This window comes from Mustela nivalis (genome assembly GCF_964662115.1).
Source record: "Mustela nivalis genome assembly, chromosome: 4".
Taxonomy (NCBI): Eukaryota; Metazoa; Chordata; class Mammalia; order Carnivora; family Mustelidae; genus Mustela; species Mustela nivalis.
Genome location: NC_139023.1, coordinates 71,429,289 through 71,455,924, shown reverse-complemented (window position 1 = coordinate 71,455,924; position 26,636 = coordinate 71,429,289). Strand labels below are relative to the sequence as shown.

The 26,636-nt window shown below is 39.0% G+C and overlaps 1 protein-coding gene and 1 long non-coding RNA gene across 3 annotated transcripts in view; one reads left to right on the top strand and one right to left on the bottom strand.

Annotated features, from left to right (window-relative positions):
• The window catches only part of NAA15 (N-alpha-acetyltransferase 15, NatA auxiliary subunit), an 82,384-nt gene extending 78,453 nt beyond the window's left edge, over positions 1-3,931 (top strand). For both annotated transcript variants that reach the window (XM_082727638.1, XM_082727637.1), the window contains exons 19-20: positions 261-358; positions 2,496-3,931. In XM_082727638.1, coding sequence (XP_082583764.1) covers positions 261-358; positions 2,496-2,696 — 299 coding nt within the window. In that variant the 3' untranslated portion in view covers positions 2,697-3,931. The remainder of the gene's footprint in view (positions 1-260; positions 359-2,495) is intronic.
• Positions 3,932-5,319: 1,388 nt separating this feature from the next.
• On the bottom strand, positions 5,320-6,560 carry LOC309863203. The gene is made up of 2 exons (XR_014310926.1): positions 6,032-6,560; positions 5,320-5,877 (listed from the first exon to the last, which is right to left on the bottom strand). It is a non-coding gene; the product is annotated as an uncharacterized lncRNA (long non-coding RNA).
• Positions 6,561-26,636: the final 20,076 nt, after the last annotated feature.

Genomic DNA, 26,636 nt, shown 5'->3' with positions numbered 1-26,636 from the left:
TATCCATGGTTCCGCTGCACAAACACAACTATTATTAGAATATTTTATTTCTTCATAGTTTTTTTACTTTAATCCTAGTTAAGCTATTTTTGGTCTATCAGGGTTTTTTTAAACAGTGTTTCAAATGACTGTTCCTATTTTTCTAATAAAGTGCCTCACTGAGTACACATATATGTTACATTTTATATTTGAATGGATAGAGGATAAGATGCTGATTTTACTTTGAAATAAAACAGATTTCCTTTTTACTTGTCCCTTAGCTGCCAAAATGGTATATTATTTAGATCCTTCTAGTCAGAAGCGAGCTGTAGAGTTGGCAACAACGCTTGATGAATCCCTCACTAACAGAAACCTCCAGGTAAAGAGTTTTTCATAATCTCCATTAAGAGTATCTGATTACTTCTCTGTTTCTCTTTTAACGAGAATTTCTCTTTTCACAAAGAGAATAATTTTTACCCAGGTAACTGTTTTTTTTTTGTTGTTGTTATTTATGCATACTGTTTACCAAACCATTATGAATACATATCAGAAACTAACCTTATCTTAAATTTATGTAGGATTGTCTCTGTGTGTACACACACATAGCAGGCTACCTGGCATTCAAGAGCTAGTTCCACATCTGTTACTTTTTCTTTCTAGATATGTGTTTTAGTAAAATCATATATATATATTCCATAGTTAATTTTAGATTTCACTTCATTCATATCTGTGCATTTTTTAAAAGATTTATTTATTTTAGAGAGAGTGTGTATATAAGTTGGGGAGAGGGGCAGAGAGGGAGGGAGAATCCCAAGCAGGGCAGCTCAGTCTCACCACCCCAAGATCATGGACCAAGCCCAAATCAAGAGGCGGATGCGCATCTGACTGAGCCACCTAGGCACCGCCCTGTCTGCATTTTTGAGCAAGCAGTGGTCTCTGTGAGGCTATTTATTTATTTATTTATTTGACAGAGAGAGAGAGAGATCACAAGTAGGCAGAGAGGAAGGGAAGCAGGCTCCCTGCCGAGCAGAGAGCACCATGTGGGGCTTGATCCCAGGATCCTGGGATCATGACCTGAGCCGAAGGCAGAGGCTTTAACTCACTGAGCCACCCACGTGCCCCTGTGAGGCTCTTTTTTAAGAGCTCTTTTTTAAGATTTATTTACTGAGAGAGTGCACATGCATGCACACAGGAGTTGGGAGGGACAGAGGAAAAAGACAATCTTTTTTTTTTTTTTTTTTTTAATATTTTATTTATTTGTTTGACAGACAGAGATCACAAGTAGGCAGAGAGGCAGGCATAAAGAGAGGAGGAAGCAGGCTCCCTGCAGAGCAGAGAGCCCGATGCGGGGCTCGATCCCAGAACCCTGGGATCATGACCTGAGCCGAAGGCAGAGGCTTTAATCCACTGAGCCACCCAGGCGCCCCGGAAGAAGACAATCTTAAGCAGACTCTGAATGATCCCCATGCAGGGGTGGCTAGTACCACCCAAGATCACTACCTGAGCTGAAACCAAGAGTCATTCGCTTAACTGACTGAACCACCCAGGCGCCCCCTGGATGAAGATTCTGGCATACTGAAGATGCATATGCCAGGGGTCAAATTAAAACACTCATTTCATAACTTGTAATGTGACATGAAATTAAATAGAGTAAAAGATACATGGATGTCTTGCAAAATACAGATTCTTGTTCACACTAAAAACAAAGGACATAGTGTTACTTCCTGTGATAATTAGTCAGACAAAATAAGCATTTGAAGTATTGCTTTAATGGCAAATGAAGTAAATACCTTCAAGAAACATTTGACTTGTTGATTGCTAATATTTTAATACATCATTTAGATTAGAACATTTCTAGAGTGGTAAAGTTGTTGGATACTATATATCTGCAAACTACATAATTTTTTTTCAGGTGAAAAGATAAAACATAGGAAATGCAGGTCATCATATAAGATATTTTAAAATATAAGAAAATACACTAAGGGGTTTGGTTGAAACGGTTGTCAGTTTATATGAACAAATTTTTCTTGTGTATGTGCCCTTTGGTTTGAGACTTCCTTTCCTGCTTCGTTAGTGGGAAAACCTACAATTTGAATACAAGGGTGAAAAACAATGTTTGATATTGTCAACTATCTCTAAACCTCTTAAAAAACAAAACAAAACTGTGAAAGGTGTAAGTAACTGACGTTACCATAGAAATTTTTGCATTTATATACAGGGCCAGCCTGGGCTGAGGCAGGGTTTCCACCTGGGTTTGAGTACTTGCTCAGAATGAGTGGGTCTTTAAATGCAGCACTCTACACACTTTGCTTGCCCAACAAAATTCATCCTTTTGTGTAAACCCTGCAATTCCAAAGAAACTAATTCTTACGGGATATATATGTGCAAGTAAAATGCTTTTGTGTATCTTAAATACGTGTGTATCCACAGAAAATCTGTGGATAATGAAATGTCTAATGAATTCACAGTACAAACTTCTTTGACAAGTTATAACATGACCTTTTCTCTTTCTTTAGACGTGTATGGAGGTATTAGAAGCCTTGTGTGATGGTAGCCTAGGAGACTGTAAAGAAGCTGCTGAAGTTTATAGAGCAAATTGTCATAAGCTTTTCCCCTATGCTTTGGCTTTCATGCCTCCTGGATATGAAGAAGATATGAAGATCACAGTTAATGGAGATAGTTCTGCAGAAACTGAAGAACTGGCCAATGAAATTTGAACATCATTAAACAAGCAATTGGAATGACTTTGGACCATATCTAGTGTATAATATTTTTGTCACGCACCTGCTGCATTGCTCTAACTTACACAGAATGAGAAGAGTAAATGTTCTTGCCTTCAAATAGTGTTTTACGTTTTTTTTTTATCCTGCTGAAAAAGTATATATAAAATATCTAACATATTACAGGATATAGGTTCAGTTTCTTAAAAAATTAAAAGCTGCTAAAATTGAGGGATTAAAAGAAGATACCTTATTCTATTCCTACCTACCCACCCATGTTTTTTAACTAATTTATATAAAATCTGGAGGCTGTTACAGCTAACAAAGCAGGTGTGTGGCAGAAATATTACTTTAAAATTTGTCTTGTGAGATTTTACTATATCTCAGACAGCAAAAACGCTGTTTTAGCACTGGATTCTTTCACTGAGCACAAAGAGTTGTTGGGGCTTTAGCATCTGACTGATTTTGTTACGGGGTTGATTCTGACCATAGGAAGTATGCAATGTGAATCACTATTTACAGAGAAACCTACAACAGATGCTTGATGTTGTAGAAGCTGGGACATATAGATACCAAGCAGAACTATAAGAAACCTAGAGGGTGTTCAATATGCTTGTTGTGTTTCCAAAATTCACTGTACATGATCAGTTTGGTGTTCTTGTACCACAGTTTTTAACTGAAGGAACCAGTTGGAACAATCTCAATTTTAACTAAAACTTGAAGAACTAAAATAGCAATGCAAACCTTTCAGCATTGTTTTGGCCAAACTTGTTAAAACTGTAATGCAAGAACCAAATGCACTGTGATGTGGCACCAACTAATTAGCACGCATGAATTTTTTCACCCAAGAGTGAAAAAAGAAAATCTACCGTGGCTTGAAGTTAAAGAGCAGAACTCCTGACTACCATTCTATGACTGATCAAGAGACTAATAGTTTAAAACCTCAGCAGGCCTTGTTCACGATATGCAGAAAAAAAGTGCTGCAGTTTAGATACCTCTGGAATTTTTCCACAGTGTCACAGGTTTGTAATACTTGAAGCCCTACATTTCTAAGAATATATTTCTTGCTCAGTCGTTTCAGGCAAGCCCAAGACTTTGTAATTTTTAAAGGGCCCAAGATTTTTTTTTCAATAACAGACCAGCTTCTTTTTCCTGCAGTTACAGATGTAATTTCCTTTTTGTTGTCAAACATAAGGTACCAAATATGATGCAATAAATTGTTTTGAAAAACAGTTGTGTGAATATTTCAACTAATCTGTGTTGGGCTTCTGTGAAAATACACAGGTGGAAACAGAGGTGCAAGCCAGAGGCAATGTAACATGCTGTACAACTAGTGCTGATGGGAGCGTTTAGGATGGGCCAAGTGCCGATGTCAGGGGAACTCCGCAATGCAGGTGTAGTGCCTCTCCTGCATTAAGATTTCATCGAGGGCTAGGATGGTGACAGGTACTATGAATGTAATTCCTAACTCGTCATTTGAAAGGAAAACTGAATACTGCAATTTTGATGGAGAAAACGAGCCTTAAAATGTTAAACCTATATACTGAGAACTGGCCTCAGGCTCAATATTCTCATTGCGTTTGCAAGATCCGAGCAAATTAAGTGACTCAATTGTATATATAATTGACCTTTTTGTGGTACTTTAAGTTTATAAGACGTATATTCTAAAGGGAATTTTCAGGAGACCTTCTGCTCCTACTGACTGAACAGTTGTGCTAAACTCAACCTTTCATAGTACGTGACCTGCATTCCGCGTCCCAGTCTAACGAATTAGTGATGTAAAGAGAAGTACAAACTGAACTCCAGTGCTTTGTTATGTTTTCTTAACTGGCCCTGTCTCAGGAACATCTTAACAGATGGCAAAAAACAAACAAACAAACTTTTTTTCAACTTCTCCTATGAGTGGCAACTGAAGTTCTTATTGTTGGGAAAGAACACTAGTGCTACCTCTGCCACTATTGAGGTGTTGGGAGGAGGCACCAGCCATATAATAGGGGGTATATGTGTGAATTATGTTTAAACTCTACTGTATATTGAAATGAAATTCATATATTTGTCTTGATAATGTTCAAATGATGTAGATTGTCTTAGAATGAAAATTCATAAATACTCAGAACTCTTCTTGATGCAGATGCCACCCGTGAGGAGCTAAATTCCTAACATGTATATTGTACTCCAACCCAATTTTACTGGAACTATTGAATAAATATTTTATTTTCTTTCAGGTTTATTTGATAGTGGATACATTGTCTGGTGTCAGAAGATCTTGACAGGGTTCATTTTATGTCCAGACAGCAACCCTAAAGCATTGTACTGTACTGTCTTGCTCTGAGTAGTATCAACTGGATCATCTCACATTTGCCTCATTCACTCTATTAATTCCAAATGATACTGTGGGGGAAAACAGGGTTAGAAAAACAAGTGTGGGGCGGGGGGAATGCAGTGATGTTGTATTCTAAACAAGTGCCTTATGTTTATTCCTGAGAACTGGTGTTATCAACCCTTTTCAGAAGAAAGGGTCCCTTGACCTGTATTAACATAGGAAAGTAAAGTTATTTTTGTTTTTCTTTATATTTACTACTCTTGTCATTTCTCATTTAAAAATTAAATTCCGACTAGGTTAGTTTACTCAGCTTTAATTAGATGGTTGAGTCCTACATTTTCAACATTTTTCTATATTTATTATGCACAAAGTGTGATCTATAATAGTATGGCTAAAAGTAGTCCCAATATTAGGGAATAGCTTTTCTGTGGGTTTTATCAGGCCCTTGTTTTCCAGTGATGTTTGTACTCCATGGTGTGTTGCTGTTAGAGCTGTGAAATTAAAGCTGTGATTGTAAGAGGAGGCCAGAAATTGTAGTCTGGTTTCAGGTAGGTGGTGATAAATTCAGGGAAGTCTCTCTCCTGCACAATTTCTAGGAATATTCCAGTTGCCATGTGTAGAGTCTGTTTGGGAAAAGGTAAAAAGTGAAGTGTTAAATTTTCTTACCAGATAACGTGTATACTTAGTAACTATGAGCCTTAAATTTTGAAATAACTCTATGAGTTCTAAGAAAGACTGACCTGTCAGATGGAAGGTAGTCTTCATGTTCTAGCTCATGCTCCACTTGAAGTTCTAGGCAAGCTTTCTTGATGCCATCCAGCTACCATCTAAACTTTGTTGAATCTACTGCCGAAACTAAATTAAAAACAAAGTCACATGAAATGGCTGTATTGCCCTATAACAAAACCTTGGGTTTTGTTCCAATTTTGATGATTAAGAAATCTCACTACTTAGAGCAATAAAACATTTTTGGAAAAGGCCATTGTTCTTTATTGAATTGCACTTTCACCTTTTTTAGTATGCAGCCTACAGGGTGGATGTTAAAAATATTGGTAGTGTGCAGAAGGTTTGGGAGAAAATGCTCATTTCAGTAAAGCAGAAGAGTATCTTATATACTGTAGGTTATACAGCTGAGTTAACACTGCTACTACCTCCATCAAGTTCTACTCCTTTTATGATGACATAAAGGTGGACAGGAAGAAAGGGAGCAGTATGTGGTAGAAAGTGTGTCTTCACGGTTTGTAGCCTCAGTTTATCCAATTGCCTTTGAAATGACACCATATTGGGACTGTAGCCAGAAGAAAAAATTGGTACTCTTTATATCAGAATTTTTACTAAATTGTCATTGATAGTCAAGCTTGCAATACTAATGTTCAGTGCTCTTCCTAGAGTGCTAGATGCCAAAAACAATATGGACTGTTTTAAGGTGGTTTGTAAAACAAAACGAAAGTTAGTACTTGGCAGTCTAACAAAGACTGTAATGTAGTTCTTGTATTTTTTATATTAGGCCTTGTGTCTTTTTTAACAGTCTGTATTATTTCACACAGGTGGTACAATTCTTAACTAAAAAATAGTGATCTTGAGCCTGAATATGTGATGAAAATTTTCCTGTGATGTATATTCTGCTGTTGCTAAATCAGCTTGGTCTCAGTAAGTTCAAATTATCCTCTCCTTTAGAAACAACATAGGAGCAAAGAGATTTGGGGAATATGATTTGGGTCCCCTTGCTTGCTTTCAGCTAATAATTACCTTTGCCTTCTATATCTAGTTGTGCATTGTCTTAACAAACAAGAAGTCTTTCTCCACACCATTCTGTGTTATCTTTGCAGTCTACTATAGTTTCCTAAAGGGCTTTTATGAACTAGCCACTTGTTTAATCTCCAAGTTTACCAGGTCCATGGCTTAATGCTTGATGCTTCATCACAACTGAGATAGGTGCTGGGTTTTCTAAAGTGTTTTTCCAGAACTCTGGTGTTTCTTCATTAATAATGAGTAATTAAATTAGCTACCACTTTTTTTCTTTCTTTCAAACTACTTACTTGCCTGCTAGTAGTCAGACTACTGTTTGATATCTTTAAAAATGAAAAAGGAGCCATTTAAAGAAGTAAAAAATAAACCTCCCATATCTTATATTTGAATTTCTGAACTATGGATATACAAACTGCTGATTCTTCCCTTCGTTCACTTCTAATAAAATTTACTATGCGTTAATAACAGTAGTAGAAGTATTCAGAAACGTATTCAGCTGGCATTTTTTACTGTTAAGCATAATTTGCTTAGATCTGATTTAGGGTATTCCCATTCATCTTGTGCTTCTCTCTTGGTCTTTGGGAATTTCCTCAAAATACCACAGATCATTATATTTTACTTATTCTAAGTACATTTCTCACATCTAATTTTTGTTTCTTTCCTGTAGTTTGTCAATGGAATGGTTGTGACTGGCTTTGTAGGAAGCAGATGACTGGAGGACCATCCTCTAACTTTTTCAGTTGCCTGTTCATTGTCGCATAAGTTAGCAGTGAATCTACTCATCCTTCATGTCTTTAGCAACCAGCCACCCAGGTAACATCTCATCCCGTGGAATTAAGTCACTACAGAGATTGTCATTCATTGGTTGCTTTTCATCTTTCCAACATTTTAAAGGGATTGGTAACACACACACCAACTACCTACCTAGAGAGCTCTGTTGTCTATAGCCTACTGTCTCTACTTTTTAGTCATTACAAGTAAGGAGACACTGGGGTAGGGTCTGCAATGGTTAGCTGTAGTCAGTCACATGACCTACAGCCAGTGTTTATCACAAGGAGAAGTTGTGGTCCACAGCTGATCTTAATTAAGGTAGGCAATTGAATCTTTTTATGTCATAAATTTAACCCTGTTTATTAAAGTCTTAGGGGCACTATTTTAAAAAGACAACCCTCAATACCTGGGCCTACCTGCAGAGATTCTGATTTGAATGATCTGGAGTCAGGCCTGGGCATGGGTCGTCGTCTCCTTTCCCTCATACCCCACAGTGATTTTAAGGTGTAGCCAACGTGAGGACCACTGTCTTTGAAATTTAAAATATTTTATAGTACTGAGTTTTTTCCTTAGCTTGAAGAAGGAAGCAACTATATAAGTGCAAAAAGATGAACTTTCCCCCATCTTAACATTAAAGGGAAGAACTTAGGTTTCAATTTTCTGTCAAGACCTTTGTCAAGCTTCTGTCAAGACTCTTCAAAGTCTATGACAGACTTTTCCCTACTTAAATCATGCTGCCACTGTACTACCAGAGATGCTGGTATTCAAAGAAAAAAAAACCACTTAATAGTTTTATTGGATGTCATGGTAACTTGTCTTCATTGAAGCAAGTTTTAAAACATAATTGCCATGGATAGATAGATACTTGAATTTTTGAGTGGATGAGTACCAAAGCAGAGCATGGACTTTTAAATAAGAATGGGTGCTAGATAGTACTCCCTGGAAATCCATGCATACCTAACCCCCAATCAAATACATGTGTTTCTTCTCCCTAAAGGACATTTTATATAAACGAGTGGATTACTGTTACAGATCAGATGTGAAAGGAACCATGATTCTTAGAAAGACAGAATTCAAAGCTAACTGTTGGCCTGTTAGTGTAGAACCTGGAAAGGAGATTTACGTAACATGCAGTCCTATATCAAACTAAGAGATCTGTTGAAATAACATTCTGGGTAGGTAACCCAAAACTATCCAATCTAGTGTGGGTTTTTTTTTTTTTTTTTTTTTTTTTTAGTAAAATAGGAATTGTTTTATAGACAAGCCTCAATTCTGTCTAGCTTGTTCTTGGCTGGTTAAAGGATTTGATAAACGAGTCTGGTTTTAATACTGTTTGTCACCATTCTTGAGTTCCTAGAAGTGGATGATCTTCCCTCACCTTTGCAAACTAGAAAATCTAAATTGCTTTAGTCTTTTTACATAGAAGCCTGGCCTTATGTGTTAGTTACTTTTCTCTGATCCTTGTGACTAAATGCCCACTTTCTGGCTTGGTACAATAGTGTGATGTAGTTGAGAACATAAGCTTTTAGGTGAGACAGAACTAGGTTTAACTCCTGGTTCAGTTCCCTTAGGCAAGATAATAAGAATTTCTAGTTCATAGTTGTTGGAAGGATTAAATAACATATATCCTGTATAGAAAATGATTAGCACAAGGCCTGACCTGACACATAGTAAGCATTCATTATAAATACTATTATTTGCAAAAGGATGTTCTTTTCTGTATTTGACTTAGTTATCCTTCTTTGTTGACTGTAGTACATTGGGCCAGCATATTCAGGAAATAGTTTATAATCTTTATCTGGATACTGACGGTTCAGTTTTTTATTTTACTTCATAGTAAAATGAAGTATTTTACTTCACATAGTATTTTACTTCACATGAGAACTTTTCATTGTTTGTCTTTTCTCACAGTAGAAAAATTCACCTGTAATACCTACATCCTTCAGTGATCATTTTTACATTCTTGGAAACGTTTACTGGTGTTAGTGAACTTGACAGATTTCTGCAGTTTAAAGTTATTTAGAAGGTGTGGAATTAGGCCAGTTCCAGTGTCCTTCCAGTGTCTATCCAGTAGTTAATGAATGCCTACTACCCCCAGATATTGTGCTTCATATTGGAAATAGATGATCTAGGCCTTGCTCTCACATTTTTTACAGGCTAGTAAAGGAGACAGACAAATCAAGAAATGAGTGCAGCAGCAATTTATAAGCCACTGGAATCAGTACTCATTTCTTTTTGAATGGGCTAGGAAAAGCTTGACATAATATTCCCTAGAACTTGGAAAGATAAAGACCAGTTTCCTAGACATATAGTAGGTAGCATATACCTAAAGGCACAGATACATGAAACATGTATTCAGGGACTATGTAAACTAGTGAGAATAGAATCTAGGAAATGAGGCTGGGGCTCAGATTAAAGTGTGTTAGATGATTTGGCTTGATCTGGCTTTGTGTAAACAGAGGAAAGTTATTGAAGAAAGAGGGAAGGGTAAATGAGAGAATTCTGCTTGCATTGTGATCATGAGGGCGGGGAGAAAGATTGGAGACGCCAAAGCTAATCACAACACTCAAGTTGAGCTAATGAAGAATAGCTATCACTGAGTTCTTACCGTGTGCTGAGCAATGTAGGGGGCACTTTGCATTTGTTAGCTCATTTAATCCTTGAAGAGAACACACGATATAGATATTGTTCCTATTTAGCAGAAAGCTTGATTATAATTTGCTCATGGTCACACAGTTTGTAAGTGATAAAAATCTGCATTCAAGCCCAGGTGTGTCTAACTCCAAAGTGCTTGTTTCTGATCAGTATAACCTCTGGCAAAAAGTGGTAAGGACAATAACAGTTAAGTATGGGGAGGAGAGCAAGATACAAGAGATGTTAAAAAGGTGGGACTTACAGGTCACCTGGGTGATTCAGTTGGTTAAACATCTGCCATTGGCTCAGGTCTTGATCCCAGAGTCCGGCTCCCTGCTCTGCAGTAAGTCTGCCCCTCCTCCCTTTCGTTCTCCCAGTCTCTCTCCTCTCTCTTCAAATAAATAAAATCTTAAAAAAAAAAAAAATCAGTTGACTTGTTGGAGGGGAGAGGGCAGTGGATGGAGAAGTAAAAGTTAATGATGTCCAGCGTTTGGACATAAAACACTTTGTCTTTGAGAGTATCATTAAGCAGTAAGAGTTGGGAAGAAAAAATTGAGGGGGAAAGAGAGGTCTTTTCAGAATGAGTTTTACTTGTTTATACGACATGTAAGTCCCATAAGATTAGTAGGCAGCTAGGCATATGGGTCTGAAGTTTAGAAGAGAGGTGACTTGTAGATTTGAGGAATTAGCTGTGAGTAGTGTAAGCTGGACAAGACTGCTCAAAAGAGAATAAACAAAGATGATAACCTGCAATGCCAAGAGAAGTGGGTAGAGGAAAAGAAACTAACAAAAGAGACCAAGAAATAATAGAAAGTTAGGAGTAGAAGATAATAATGTTGGGAAATCAAAGTTCTGCAACAATTAGGATCAATAGGGTCAGAATCAAGTTACTAAAATTTGTGTTAGTCAAGATGGGAATATTTTAGAGGTCTAAATATTAGATGTTGGCAGGGATGTTGAAAAACAACATAGAACTCTCAGGTACTGTCTTCGGTAGTATAAATTGATAGTCATTATGAGGGCAATTTGGCAATATCCATTTACTAAAATTAAATGTGTGCATATGAACCAGCAATTCCACTAGGATATACATACACGCATATATATGCCCTGTAAATATTCCTACATATTTGCCAGAGAGACATGGAAGAATGTTCATCACAGTATTGTTTATAATAATGAAGTTTGGAAATAAAGTGTCTGTAACATAAGAATGAATAAGTTGTGCTATATTTTCATTTAATGGAATGCTGTCTAGTTAAAATGAGTAAGCCAGCATTAAGTGAATCAGTTACCCTCCAAAACAGTGGTGATGAAAAAAAAAAAAGAGCAAGTTCATGGCGTATTATATTTCTTGTATGTATATTTATTAATGTAAGACAATACTGTGTGATTTTTGGATATATTCATTTAAAGTAAAGTTTTAAAGGGGTGCCTGGCACCCTCATTCAGTGGGACATGTGACTCTTGATCTTGGGGTTGTGAGTTCAAGCCTCACATTGGTTATAGAGATTACTTAATGATAAAGTTTTTTTTTTTTTAAGATTTTATTTATTTGACAGAGATCACAAGGAGGCAGAGGACGGCAGGGAATGGGGGGAGCAGACTCCCTGCTGAGCAGAGAGCCTGTTGATGGGCTCTATCCCAGGACCCTGAGATCATGACCTGAGCCGAAGGCAGAGGCTTTAACCCACCGAGCTACCCAGACGCCCCTAAAGATAAAATCTTTAAAAAAAAAAAAAAAAGTAAAGCTTTAAAAACAGGTTTGGGAATTATAAACCCAAAATTCAGGACCAAGGTTCTCTTTATAGGAGGCAAAGACACATAGGTAGTCTATACTTTCTGTTTCTTAAAAAATATTCTTGGGCGTCTGGGTGGCTCAGTGGGTTAAGCCGCTGCCTTCGGCTCAGGTCGTGATCTCGGGGTCCTGGGATCGAGTCCCGCATCGGGCTCTCTGCTCAGCGGAGAGCCTGCTTCCCTCTCTCTCTCTGCCTGCCTCTCCATCTACTTGTGATTTCTCTCTGTCAAATAAATAAATAAAATCTTTAAAAAAAAATAATTTTATTTGTTATACCCCACTAAAAAAATAGATAGATAAAAATGCTCCTACAATTGAAACAGAATTTCCTTTTTAGGGGGGAGGGGCGAAAGGAAAGGGGAAGAGAATTTTAAGCAGGCTCCATGCCCAGCACAGAGTCTGACATGGGGCTTGATCTCACAACCCCGAGATCATGACCTGAGCTGAAATCAACAGATGGTTAGCTGACTAAGCCACCCAGGTGCCCCAAATTTTGCTTTGATATTTTTATTGATGTGCCAAGAATGAGAAAATGAAGGGAAGATCACCAGGATATGTGACACAATTTTTCAGGAGGAAAATTGGCTCCCATAATATCTAAATTTATTACCCTTTGTAATTACTCATATGTAGGTATAATCATTACAGAACATCTCAGAGATGTTAAATGATTTGCTACGGGAACCCAGCTAATAGTAGTACGAGTGGTGCATTAGGTATTCAAGTTGCAGACCTGTAGATGTTAGACCAGGAACTTGAACCCAGGTTTTTTGTTTCGAGGCAAACAAACTATGTATGGTGTGTTCCTGGATCCTGCTGTTTTGCCCATAGAGCTATTAGTGAAGTTAAATGTCTTGTGCTATTGAGAAGTCCCTTAGAAGAAAGAATTGTTGAAATGAGATATGGATATTTTCTTAAGTATGCATTTTTATACAGTATCTGTTTATCCTACCCCCTACCCCCTGCTTTTTAAAGATTTTATTTATTTATTTGACAGAGAGAGAGAAATCAGTAGGCAGAGAGGCAGGCAGAGAGAGGGGGAAGTAGACTCCCTGTTGAGCAGAGAGCCTGATGCAGGGGTCGATCCCAGGACCCTGAGATTATGACCTGAGCCAAAGGCAGAGACCTAACCCACTGAGCCACCCAGGCTATTTATCCCTTTTGATACATACCACATACTTAATGCTGATAGTGCTTTATGTTTCAGACTTCTCTTTTTTTCTCCCATAAGCCCCTGTTACGCTGGCATTTGGATTTCCTTTGCAGTGATCACCATCTTTAAGATGGTGAAGATAAATGTTTAAGTTCATTTACCAATTCCATAAATTAGAACTACCATCCCTTTATGCCTCAATTGAAACACAGTGTCCTGCAAAAGAAACTACACTAGTGTGTAGGATACCGGCAGTAACGTGGTCAAGAGCTATAGGTTATAGATGTATTAATCAGACATTGCCAGGCTTTCTTGTCTTTGTACCTGGATCATGTTAGCCCTTCAAATCTCAATTTTTAAAATCATTTTCTAGGAGATTTCAGCATTCAAGTGGATGATCTGTCCAATACCCAAATATCACAGTTCCCAGGCCACGTCAACCCATTCCCTTGGCCATATTCCCTACTTTGTTATAGAATAGTTCTGAGTGATTTCAGTACCCTTCTCCCATCCATATTATCCCCAGTATGCCTGATCAGAATCTCATCGAGAGCTCTATTCCTGTAATACTGCCTTCCAATTTATTCTTGGTCGCACTTCTTCCATATCTGGCCTTGATCTTTTAATTGGTCACATGACCTGCTCTATCACCACTGCTTTCCATCTCCTTCCATATTTTTCCTTTCCTGGTATCTTTTTCTCAAAGCACATTTCTAGAACAGTGCTATATTATGCCTGGCATCAATACCCTCGAGTCCCTTCCTCCTTGTCTTTTTCCTCGACCTGACATCCAACTCACAATTCTGGATCAGTCCTGTAATATCTGGCCCTATAAGCCATTCAGCTAAGATACTAGAAACAATCATAAAACCACTATACTCTTATGATTTCCAAACTCATTTTGGTAGTTAACACCACCATTAATGCCTTTGTCTTCTATTTCACAGTGTCTCCATTCTCTTTAAAACCCCTTTTCACTCCTTCATACTTCACAATAACATCAACTATTACTTCCTACTTCAGAAAAAATAATAAGGCCATATAGTAAAAAACCTTTCCTTTTACAGCTATAAATTTATTTGTAACCGTTCCCCTATTCCCTCGATTTCTGAGAAAAGGTATTTTTTTCAAGGGCCATCTTTTTGGTCTCCTTTGGGACCTGGCTCCCATTTTCTTTCCCCTTCTCTACAAGCTCCTTTTCATTCAAATTGTCATCATGCTCAGATCTCTCAAATATCATGACTCCTCTCTCTCTCTTTTTTTTTTTAAAGGAATTTTTTAAAAAAGATTTTATTTATTTGACAGTCAGAGATCACAAGTAGGCAGAGAAGCAGGCAGGGCGGGGGTAGCAGGCTCCCTGCTGAGCAGAGAGCCCGACGTGGGGCTCGATCCCAGGACCCTGAGATCATGACCTGAGCCAAAGGCAGAGGCCTTAACCCACTGAGCCACCCAGGCGCCCCATGACCCCTCTCTTTTTAATGCTTATTTCTTTCTGGTTTCTGCCCTCTATCTCTCCTTTCCATCTTACCTCCAAAACATTTTGAAAGAGTGATTCTCTTGAAGTCTATGTCCTCATCTCCCATTTCTTCAACTTGTTCCTTGGCTTTGATTCCCACCATTTTGTGGAAACTAATTTTGCTAAGAGATGACGTCTAATAGCAAAATCTAACATTAGATTTTTTGTTTATAATAGTTTTCAGTAATGGTAATGTTTTCCTTAACTTTACCTGGGAGGAGTTACTCTTCAATCTGAAGTATAATATTTTAACTGGAGTATAAGGTAAGTACAGATAGATCCTATATTCTTGGTTTCTAATTGTAATACTTTAGCAAAAAAGAAAGCCTGGCAGTTCCCATTCCTTTCCAAAGCTCAGAAACGTATTTTTCACTTTCTTTGTGAAGCATCCCTCAACATTTTAAGCCACAGTGATGCCCCCTTCCTGGAAATTCAACTACTGCTCACATGAAAACATCTGATTGCAACAGCTCAAGTTTATATTTAGTTCTCGATTTACTTGGCATTTTTATTTATTGAGATCTTTGCTACCAAACTGGGTTTTGTACCTGGCACCTTGTATTTTTCTTATATACTTTACTATCCTGACCGTAAGTCCTTGCACAAAGGAAATGCTCACTGAATATTTATTAAGTGAATGACTTTTATCTCACCTGGAAATGTATTATAAACTTCATGTGTGCCCTTAATTTGATTAGCAGAAGGTAGATAATTTCTATCATCAAAATCAGCCTGTAAGATATCAAAAAGAATTGTATTTCCATATTACTTGACATTGTTACGATTTTGTGTATGACCAGCTAATGGATTGCTTCCAGTAATAATATGTTAGACAACAGGCTTGGGCCTGATATGTGGCTAAAGCACAGGTTCAGGAACTCTGTTTTACAAGTTTATCTACTGGTAATAAAGCTTGGTGAGACTAGTTCACACAAATATCTGAATAAATTAGACTGCCAGCTTATATTAACTTACCATAAGAAAGGTCATCATACAGGGTGACTGCTCCACTTTAAACAAGTCATAGTTCAGAAGATGGCTCAGTGAGCCAACATAAGCAACCAGAAAGTGCTCAGAAAAGATCACCAGTCGGGACGCCTGGGTGGCTCAGTCAGTTAAGCTGCTGCCTTTGGCTCAGGTCATGATCCCAGGGTCCTGGGATTAAGTCCCGTATTGGGCTCCTTGCTCGGCAGGGAGCCTGCTTCTCTCTCCACCTCTGCCTGCTTGTGTGTTCTCTCTCTCTTTCTGACAAATAAATAAAATCTTTAAAAAAAAAAAAAAAAGATCACCAGTCATTTCAATCTGTATTTTGGACTATAGGAACTTCCCTCCTGGAGCTTAATAGCTGGAAAGTCTTAATTGTTCATGTAAGGTTAGAAATTAGGTAAGTCATAAAAGAAAATGCTAATGCTTTTTAGAATTTGCCACAAAGTCAAGCATATCATGAGCCATTAGAAATTAAATCAGTATATGAGTACTGTTCTAGGTCAGATACTTAACTGATAAGACTCCATCCCTATTTGTAGTAGCTGTATGTCATGGGCCCAGGATCCTACCACCTGGAGGAAACCTCGTGTTTGCTAAGGAGCAGTATCAGCACCACACTTGGTGTTTCCATGGCTCCAAGGTACAGGTGCCACTTGTTTTGTTTTTCATTTTGAATTTGGGCGTTGTGAGAGAAATTCAGAGGCTGAATTTCAGAGGTTAGGTTCAGTGAAATTTTGAAACAATTCATGGTTGTAGGATCTCTCCAGAATATGAATATCTTTACTGCTGTTGTCAAGTCCTTATAGACAACTCTAATTCTTCTATTATATAATAGCCAATACTTGGAAATGGTCAGAACTAAATTGAAACCTCAAGGGCCAGATGAATTCTATCCCAGGGTTCTGAAAGAATAATCAATCCAGTAGGACACCATGGTGGAAGTAGAAAAGGTAGTCTTCTCAAGGGAAAGCAATTTTCCATTAAAACCAAGAGATAGAAGGAGTATTTTGTTGCACGGATGAGAAAATAGGTGAGTTTGTTTTGAATCCGCAGGATTTCCAGAGGATACCAGGATAAAGAGCAAGAAGAGCTAGGGCTTAGGAGGATTGTAGGGCAAAATGGGAGAGGATGGCCACTTGGAGAGCCTTATACTGAGGAATTGCTGAGTATGATAGGGAAGTGAGGATTAATGGACCTTACAGGTGTCTGGCCATACTTGGAAATGATATTTAAGGACTGGCCCAAGCCAAAGGCCTAGGAGGCATCAATTCTGAAGATGGGAACAGTTGGCAACCAAGTCTGGGAATACATCTCTTTCTATCCTAGCTGGTGTTAGAGACATAATGCTACTAGCAACCTTGATTCAAGTTTCTTTTGCTTATTCAACATACATTGATTGAGCATCTCTTATGTCCCAGGCATGATGCTTGATTCTGGGGTGAGGTTACAATGCTATGCAATAGGTACAGCCTCAGTCCACAGGAAGCATAAAACAGTGTGAGATATAGGCCAGTTGCAATGGTCTGAATGTGTTCTACCCACATTCATATGTTGCAATCCTAATCCCCAAGGGGACAGAATTTGGAAGAGAGGCTTTTGGGACGTTGTTACTCATGAGAGTAGAGCCCTCACGAATGGGGTTAATGCTCTTACAAAATGGGCCCTCGAGAGAGCTTGCTTACCTTTTCTACCACGTGAGATTAACAGTGAGAAGTCTGCAACCCCAAAGAGGGTCCTCACTCACCACTGGCACCCTGACATTAGACTTCCAACCAGAACTGTTAGAAATAAATGTCTGTTGTTTACAACCCACCCAGGTGTGATGTTTTGTTATAGTAGCCCAGATGGACTAAAAAAATATAAATGTAAGATAATTATATTTTTATATTATGATAGGGGAAGCTCAGAGTGTAATGAGAATCTGAGTAATTGGGGTGGGTCACATAACCCAATTTAGGAAGATCTAGGAATGCTTCATGGAGGGAATGCCGTGTAAGCTGAGACCTAAAGTTCAAGTGTGAAGTAGCCAGATGAGAGGGGCAAAGAACAGGTGAAGAGGAAGCAGGATTATTTTAGGCAGAGGACAGCATATGTAAAGTCCCAGAGCAAGATGAAAAAAGGCTGAGACATTGAAAGAAGCTTGTTCCTGTCTTATAGGGTTGCCGTGAGGCTTAGCTGTGTCTGAAGAGAGTAAATGTCCCATATATATCAGAAATTACTACTGTGCCTAGAGCATGAAACTGAGGGTAAGTGTGAAAGGAGGTGAAAAATAAGGCTACGTGAATAAGCAGAAACCAAAGTAGAAGTCCTGTAAACCATGATACCAGGCATGTGGTCTTAATCCAGGAGTCATTGGTAAACCACTCACAAATGGTGAATAGGATGGTAAATTTCATGCATTTTAGGAAGAAGGGCCGAAACTAGCAGCAGGGAGACAAGACAGAGGATTGTTTTAACTGTGGTCTGAGTTAGGGGCAGTGATGATGGAGAAACATGGATGGATTTCAAGAGTCTTAGAAGATAGATACATTAGGGGCGCCTGGTTGGCTCAGTGGGTTAAAGCCTCTGCCTTCGGCTTAGGGCATGATCCCAGGGTCCTGGGATCGAGCCCCACGTCGGGCTCTCTGCTCAGCAGGGAGCCTGCCCCCACCCCGCTGCCTGCTTCTCTGCCTACTTGTGATCTCTGTCAAATAAATAAATAAAATCTAAAAAAAAAAAGAAAGAAAGAAAGATAGATAGATACATTAGTTTTCCTAAGACTGTATAACAAATGACCACAAACTTGATGATAAGAATAGAAATTTGTTCTTTCACAATTTTGGAGGCCAAAAGTCTGAAATCAAGGTGTTGATTGGACTGGGCCAGCAGTCCTTAGTCCTTAGTGCTCTTTTGGCCTTTGGCAACATGACTTCCGTAGCTCCTTGCATCTTCTCAGGGTCCTGAATAGGGCCTTCTCTCCTGCTTTTGGGTCTCAGTTCTCCCTCTCCTTCCTCCTCTTCTTTCTTGTATAAGGATACCAGTCATATGATCTCTTCTTCAGATCCTTAACTTAATCACATCCGTAAAGATCCTATCTGCAAAGAAGGTCACATTCACAGGTACCAGGGGGTCAGAACTTGGACATCTTTGTTGGGGGGCACAGTTTGATCCAATATAAAACTAATGGAATCTAATGATTGGCTGGACTGGGAGTGTGGGAAGTTGAAGGAGAAGGAGAAATCAAGAATAGAATCCATGAATGCCTGGTTGAGAGCAATGGTACCATTCACTAAAATAAGTTAACAATGGAAGAAAAATAAGTTTGGAGAAGGAAGATGACATCTTTATTTTAAGGCACTTGTGGAAACCTAAGTGAGGATCAAGTAAGCACTAGGCCATGTAAATTGAGAGCCCAACAGAGGGAGGTGTGGGCTGGGTAGGCAGATTCGGGTGCTAATTGGAGCTATAGGACATGGGAAAGATTGCCAAGGGAGAATGTGTAGAATAAGAAAAACCCAAATCAGAACCTGAGATACACAGAATTTAAGGGTGGGACAAGAAGAGTAGCAGGGAAGTGGGAGAAAAACAGTAAGAGAAGTATGTCTTAGAAAAGCTCAGGGAAGAAAATTAAAGCAGGAGTGAGCTATTTCTAAGGACTTTTGGAGAAACTATTATGAACGAAAGATAGGCAATGCAAAGAGAGTAAAGAAATATTTCAGAAAATTTGACTTTGAAAAGCAAGGGAGATTGGCAACTGACCAGAGATGAATACAGAGGATTTTTTTCTTTTGAGTTTTATTTAAAATGGGAGAGACTTGTGGCTGCTAGGAAAAATGTATGCACTTAGAGATTTGAATGTAAAGGCTAAGTCAAGATCATTAAGGAGGCTGAATATACAGGAGACAAATTCAGAGAGGAAAAAAAATCATCTACTTAAAGGGAGGAAGAGGGGAAAGAAGGGCTCTAGAAGTGCTAATTTGATGGCAGGAAGTCAAACGTTTTTTTCATGGATTTATTCAAAAAATATTTTTGAATGCCTGGTATATGCCAATCATTGTTCTAGATGTAAGCAATATATATATAAAAAAAAGTCCTCATCTTCTTAGAACTTACATTTCAGGTGGCAAGATACAGAAAATATATATGTGTGTGTGTGTTTTATAATGCCAAGGTATGGTAAATGCTAGGAGGAAAAATGAGTATAAAGAGAGTTTTGGAAGGGTATCTGTTTAAACAGAGTGCCTAGGTTTCAGCCTCTCTGAGATGAGGAATGAGAAAGCGAGACATGATGGATCTAGGTAGGAGGAGCATTCCAGGCAGAGGGAACAACAGATGAAAAGGCCCTGAGGAAGGAGTGTGCTTGGCAGGAGCAAAAAACAGCAACGGTACGAAAGGGGAGGAGAGAGGTACAAGAATGGTAGGCAGGAACCAGACCATGGAATTCTCGTAGCTTTTGGTACGGACTTCAGAGTCTTCGTGTAAGGGTGATGAGGATCTCTTGTAAGATTTTGAGCAAAGAAGTGACATGATATAATTTTTGAAAGAATACCGTCTGCATGCATAGAGTAGATGGTGGGTGGGGAGAAGAATGGAAGCAGGAAGTATAGTCGGGAAGTTGCTGCACCAGTCAGATGAGAGATGAGGATGGCTTGGACCAGGGGGGTCGTGATGGAGGGATAAGAAATAGTTGACTTTGGGATCTGTTCTGAAAGTGAAGCCCACAGCACTCACTGATAGATTGAAAAAGGGATATCATATAAAAAAGAGTCTCCAACACCTCATATAGAACACTGGCTAAGATGTAAATGATTCTTTCAAGTAAATCCTAGCCCAAGTGTGCAAAGAGTATCTGGATGAGTGCATAATGCAGGGAGAAGGGAAGAAAATGTCTATCTGCTAGATCCCCGTATGTCCTAGTTTTTTATGTCATCTCTTTTAATCCTCTACCACTTTTGGTGATGCTAGGATTCTTAATTTTAGAGATAAGAATTTTAAATTAAAAAATTTAATAATTTACTTAAATCATAGTTAATGTGTGACAGTTAATATGTGAATTTTAACTTGAGACTAACACCTAAGGTCTTTTCACACACTGTCCTCTAAAAATAAAAAGCAGAAAAAAAATAAAACACTTTCATAATCCTTGTACTAATTTTAAATTTTAATTTATTTTCAAGTAAGATGGTACTTGAGGAAAAGCAGCTTTAGATGATAATTCAAAGTGTATTCATTTGGGGAGCAATTCTGAAAGATTTTTTGGGTTTTCTTAGGGCTTCAGAGGGTAATGGCCCTAGTTATTTCAGACTTTCAATTTCATTTCTTAAAGATTTATCACTGAGTACAATTTTTGCACTTATTAGCACTTATGCCATTTGGTTTTGAGCACAAAGATAGTTGCAGAGCTGGAGACTGTTTTCCATGAGAATTTGGGCAAGAGCTAAAGAGAGAGGGGAATAGTTCATGAACAAGTGTACCTAGTGATGTTAACTCTAAGCTCTGGTCATCAAAAATTTAAGTAGGGAGCATAACATGGATAAAACTGGCACAGGGGAACCCCAAAAAAGCCTATCCATAGTCCTAAATCTCTGACAGAAGATTCTTTGTTTCCTCATATTCCTCTCAGTAAATGTTTATACTTTCTTTTCAACCATGAGGAACGTGACATTGGGGCTATGCTGAGAGCTGTCACCAAAAGCTCGGAAGGAAGAGGCACTGGGGTAGAGCAGCTGCAGGTGAACCCCAGCGTGGCTGGCTCTGCCCCCCTGTGCAACTCACTCACTTTCTCTGAGCCTCAGGATACTCACATGTTAAATGGGGATAAATGAGAGTAAAAACAGGACCTACCTCATGAATTCCTATGAGAATACGATGAGATAATCCATGTAAAGTACTTAGAAAACTGGTTCAACAAATGTTTGTTACTAATAATAAGTTTCATCAGCAGCATGACTTCAGACAAGTGGCTTCAAATTTTTGCTTTATATCCTCAGTTCTAAAATGATGGATAGAACTAGGTGATAGTGCAGGTTTCTTTACTACTTAGAATTATGATGTTGTGTGCACTGTTTCTTAAAGTGACAGAAAAAGAAGTAAGAAACCTCTCTGCGGTAGCCACCAGGTGGCAACAGTGTAGAGTTTAACTGCTCTCCCATTTTGGAGAAAACTTCACTAATTTTTCAGGATACAAATTCAAAAAACAAAAAGAATTGTTTAATCATCCCTAATTCTTATTCCAAGGGAAACACTATTAACATTTTGATGTATAACCTTCCATCTAGGTTCCTTCTTCACCTATGTATGTAAATTATTCTTTTAAAATTTTATATAAACGAGGATACCATTGTATATCCTGTTTTATAATCAGCCTCTTCTTTAACAAAGGGAATATGCAAACAACTTCCATAGTAATTAATGTAATTCTACACTACATAATTCTGAAAGGCTCCGTGATATTCTCCAGGTATTTAAGCCATGATTTGTCTGATCCATCCTCTACTTGGGGAACACGAATTGTTCCTGTTGTTTTGGCATTACAGACATTGCTCTGATAAACAGCTTTGCCATATGATATAACTGTAAGGGCCTATTTAGCCAGAGCGATTCCAGATTCCATCCGGTTAAACAGTGATTTTGTTTATGCAGTAAAACAAACTGACCCTGCCCCCTGCCCCCCAGGGGAACTTACTTAAAAGCAAGTGTGGGAAACCAGTAAAATATGGTCGACCAGTCCCTGATAACAGAGCCCAAATACAAGAGCAGGGCAGGGAAGGAGGTAACAGAGTCCCAATGCAGGGATGAGTCGGGCCAGGTGGAGACATCCAATCAGTGGGGCACGCATACTGTCTCCCTAGCTACCAAGGAGTGTGGGCCCTGCCTTTTGGGTGCCAATTCTGAGCGAGGTGATAGGCTAGTTCAAATAGCTACTATGGGGTGAATTGTAATTCAATTGGCCACCCGTGTGTGACCTATCATGACTGTGCAGCTTTCTCTGTGTGTTGCAATCTCATTGGTCACCTGTGTGTGGCCAGGCTCAGCCACATGGCCTTTGCTCTATAAAAGTTAGTCTGTGAGGCTGGGAGGGGTCACCCTCTCTGTTAGAGGTGACCCCGAACGGTCGGTTTGATTCTCGATGCTTGGCGCAAAATAAAGCTTTGCTTGACTTTCGCTTTGTATCAGTCTCGCTCCTTTGATCATGGACCTATCATTGGGGGACCTTTCAATAACTATTTCTTGGGAGAGATTTCTACAAGTGGAATGTCCGGGTTAAAGGATACACTTTTTTTTTTTTTTTTAAGCTTTCAATACAGTTTGTCTTTTCCCATGTTTTCTCGTCTGGGAGAGCAAGGTCCCTGATTAATACCTTTCCTCAGAATTTAATTTACTATTCTACAACACTTACTCTTTTCTGATGAAATTTTTAATCTTTTGTCAACTTTTGCCTTTCCCTTTTTCCTAAAATTGTTAGTTGGGATTTTGACTGATACTGTGTTAAATTTATAGATTAACTTGGAGTGAATTTGCATCCTTAAAATATGCTTTTTCATTCAGCAACATGGTATGCTTCTTTATGTATTCAATTCTTCTGTCAGTAAAATTTGAATGTTACTTAGTTTCCCTACCTCATATGCCTATTTGCCTCTTTTTACAGGTCAAGTCCATATACAGATTCTTTTTTTTTTTTTTAAGATTTTTATTTATCTGTTTGACAGATACAGATCACAAGTACGCAAAGAGGTAGGCAGAGAGAGCGAGAGAGGAGGAAGCAGGCTCCCTGCTGAGCAGAGCCCGATGTGGAGCTCGATCCCAGGACCCCGAGATCATGACCTGAGCTGAAGGCAGAGGCTTTAACCCACTGAGCCACCCAGGCACCCCATATGCAGATTCTTAACCCCAAAATGCCTTGCTTTAATCTAGCCTAACTTCCCATTTCTTTTAATCTACTTGATTTTTCTGTTGTGCTGAGATCAAATGCCCTGTATCTTTTTTTTTTTTTAAGATTTTATTTATTTATTTGACAGACAGAGATCACAAATAGGCAGAGAGGCAGGCAGAGAGAGAGAGGGAAGCAGGCTCCCTGCCAAGCAGAGAGCCTGATGCGGGGCTCTATCCCAGGACCCTGAGATCATGACCTGAGCCGAAAGGTAGAGTCTTAACCCACTGAGTGACCCAGGCGCCCCAAATGCCCTGTATCTTTAACAGTTTTTCTAAACATTCCCTTTATTTTCTTACTCTAACCAAAAACCTAGCCATTTCCAGAAAATATGGCTTCCTCTGCAATACTTTTATTAATTTATTTTTTAAAGATTTTATTTATTTATTTTACACAGAGAGAGAGAGAGAACACAAGCAGAGGGAGAGGGAGAGAGCCCCATGTGGGGCTCAATCCCCGGACCCTGGGATCATGACCTGAGCTGAAGGCAGAAGATTAACGATTGAGCCACCCAGGTGCCTCTCTGCAGTACTTTTGAGTTGTGGTTTTTTGTTTTTGTTTTTATCCCTCACTCCACTAAGCAAAAGGCCTAAAGATGAGGAAGGTGGCTTGCTTGCTCCCTATTGCCAATTCCACACCTTTCCTCTTCCTTCCAAAATCCTCTTCCCTTAGGTGCATACTGTTATCCATTCTCCCTTCTTGTGACAGTCACCTACTGGTCTGGAGGTCCCTTTGCTCTTATCACAGAAGAGTTCAGCATGTGATATGATGCCTTTCTCTCCACTGCTAGTCCTGTCATTATTCTTGACCTCAGTAACCAATCCAGTATCTGATCTATGGCTCCACATGATCTGGCCTTTGCCTACTTCAACTTCTACATCCCACCCCTGTTAAGACAGAAACAGAGGTGTCTGAGAGTGTATCCTCCTTGTGAGCTGGCAGGGTGGCCTGCCACAGTTTCATACACATATACTGAGAGACAACACCAAACTCCTGGGCCAGGGACATAGAGGATTGGTTACTCATAGCAAATAACGTTTACAGCAATATTTTATGTCAGTTCCTCATGTCTCAGTTCCCACAGATGACAGGATGAGGGCCAGATGTATGTGCAGTGGGCTGCGTCACAGGAGAATAATCTGAATTTAGGATCTAAGCTTTTATCAAGGCTGTTGGTACTGGATCATTCCCCCCTCAGGAGAATTACTCATTATCTTGAAATGCAAGCAAATTTCCTCCAGAGGAGAGGAGAAAGTCATCTGTAGGTTTATTATCTTGGAATGTAGTAAACATTGGGTTTTTTTTTGCTAGGTATTTATATTACTATGCCCTTTCCCGCCCACAGAAGGATACTTTAAACCTATACCAGGTTGATTGCCTGCTAAAACAAAAACATCAGCATTCTCAGTAGAATGTAAACAAGACCTAGAGTCTCAAAGCAATATTCAAAATGTTGAGGATACAATCCACAATTGTTAAGCATACGAAGAACCAGGAAATTTTCAATTTATATGGGGGGAAAAAAAAAGATGCTAACAATCGAGAGAACAGAGATGATGGAATTATCTTAGAAAAGCCTTAAAGCAGTTATTTGTTGGGAGATAATTCTCCATCGATCTCCTGTATTTCCACATGTCCTTTCTCGGGCAAAGGCATTAACAGCTTTTTTCCTGGGCTGTCTTTTCAGGGATGCTTGTATAGCCAACATCCTTGAAAAATAGAGATAACATCTTTCTCTGAGGATAAAAGTAGATTTGTTTGCTGTCAGGATGAAAAAATATCGTATCTGTCTCCAGGGCACAGGTGTATAGTTTGCTAGCCCCTCATTAGGGGAGTTTCCCATAGGGCTCCTCTCTTGTAATGCAACTCACTTCAGGTACAGGTATCATCTTGTCCTCCAGGCATCACTGTGTGGAAACTGGGACTCAGGAAACTGGCATAAATGCTGATGCTTTGCTTCCTGCTACTGCTGTGGGTGACAGATTGTTCTTTGTTTTGGACCCAGGATATTTCTGCCACTATCTGTGAAACTGTGGGCAGCCTAACTTTTTAATTTGCAGGTAAGGTAAAACCTCAGGCCCTTCAAAGTTCTTGACTATTATAAAAATTCTCTTACAAGTCCAGCTCCTGGCTGGCTCAGTCAGTCTAGCATCTGACTTTGGCCCAGGCCATGATCTCAGGGTCCTGTGATTGAGCCCTGCATCAAGCCCCACTCTACCCCACTGGACTCCACATGCAGCAGGGAGTCTGCTTATTCCTCTGCCCCACCCCAACTCATGCTCTTTCTCTCTCAAATAAATAAAATCTTTAAAAAGATGTTCTTTTACAAGCAATCAAAACCACTTTTGAAACCAATGAAAAAATATAAAGTATCAACAAAGATATGGAAAAATATAATGAAAACCAGATGGTTATTTGAGAATTGAAAACTCGAGTAGCCAAAATTTTAAAAACTCAATGAGGTAGTCTCAGAAGCAGAGTGGAGATGACAGAAAAAAGTGGTAGCGAACTTGCAAATAAATCCATAGAGATTACCCAATCTGAACAACAGAGAGAAAAGAAAATACTGGCTTAACAGTGAATGGAATATGAGGGATTGTGGGTCAATAACAAAAAGGGTTGAAAATAAGTTTTTAAAAAATTTTTACTTATTTGTCAGAGAGAGAAAGAGAGCATGAGCGCAAGTACACAGAGGCAGGGGGAGAGGCAGGCAGGCGGAGGGAGAGAAGCAGGCTCCCCGCCAAGCAAGGAGCCCAAAGTGGGGCTCGATCCCAGGACTCTGGGATCATGACCTGAGCAGCAGGTAGACACTTAACCGAATGAGCCACCCAGGTATCCTGCTGAAAATAAATTTGAATAAATAATTAATGAAAAGTCTTAGATTTGGCAAAAGACAAAAATAGTCAGATTCAACAAAGCCCAAACATGATGAACGTGAAGAAATCTCTGCCCAAATACATAATAATTAAACTGAAAAATAAAGACAAAGTCTTAAAAGAAGCCAGAAGAGTACAGTATATTATCTTCAGGGTAACAATTTGCAGATTTCTTCTTATCAGGAGTCATGTAGTCCAATAGAAAGTGGCACACGATTTTT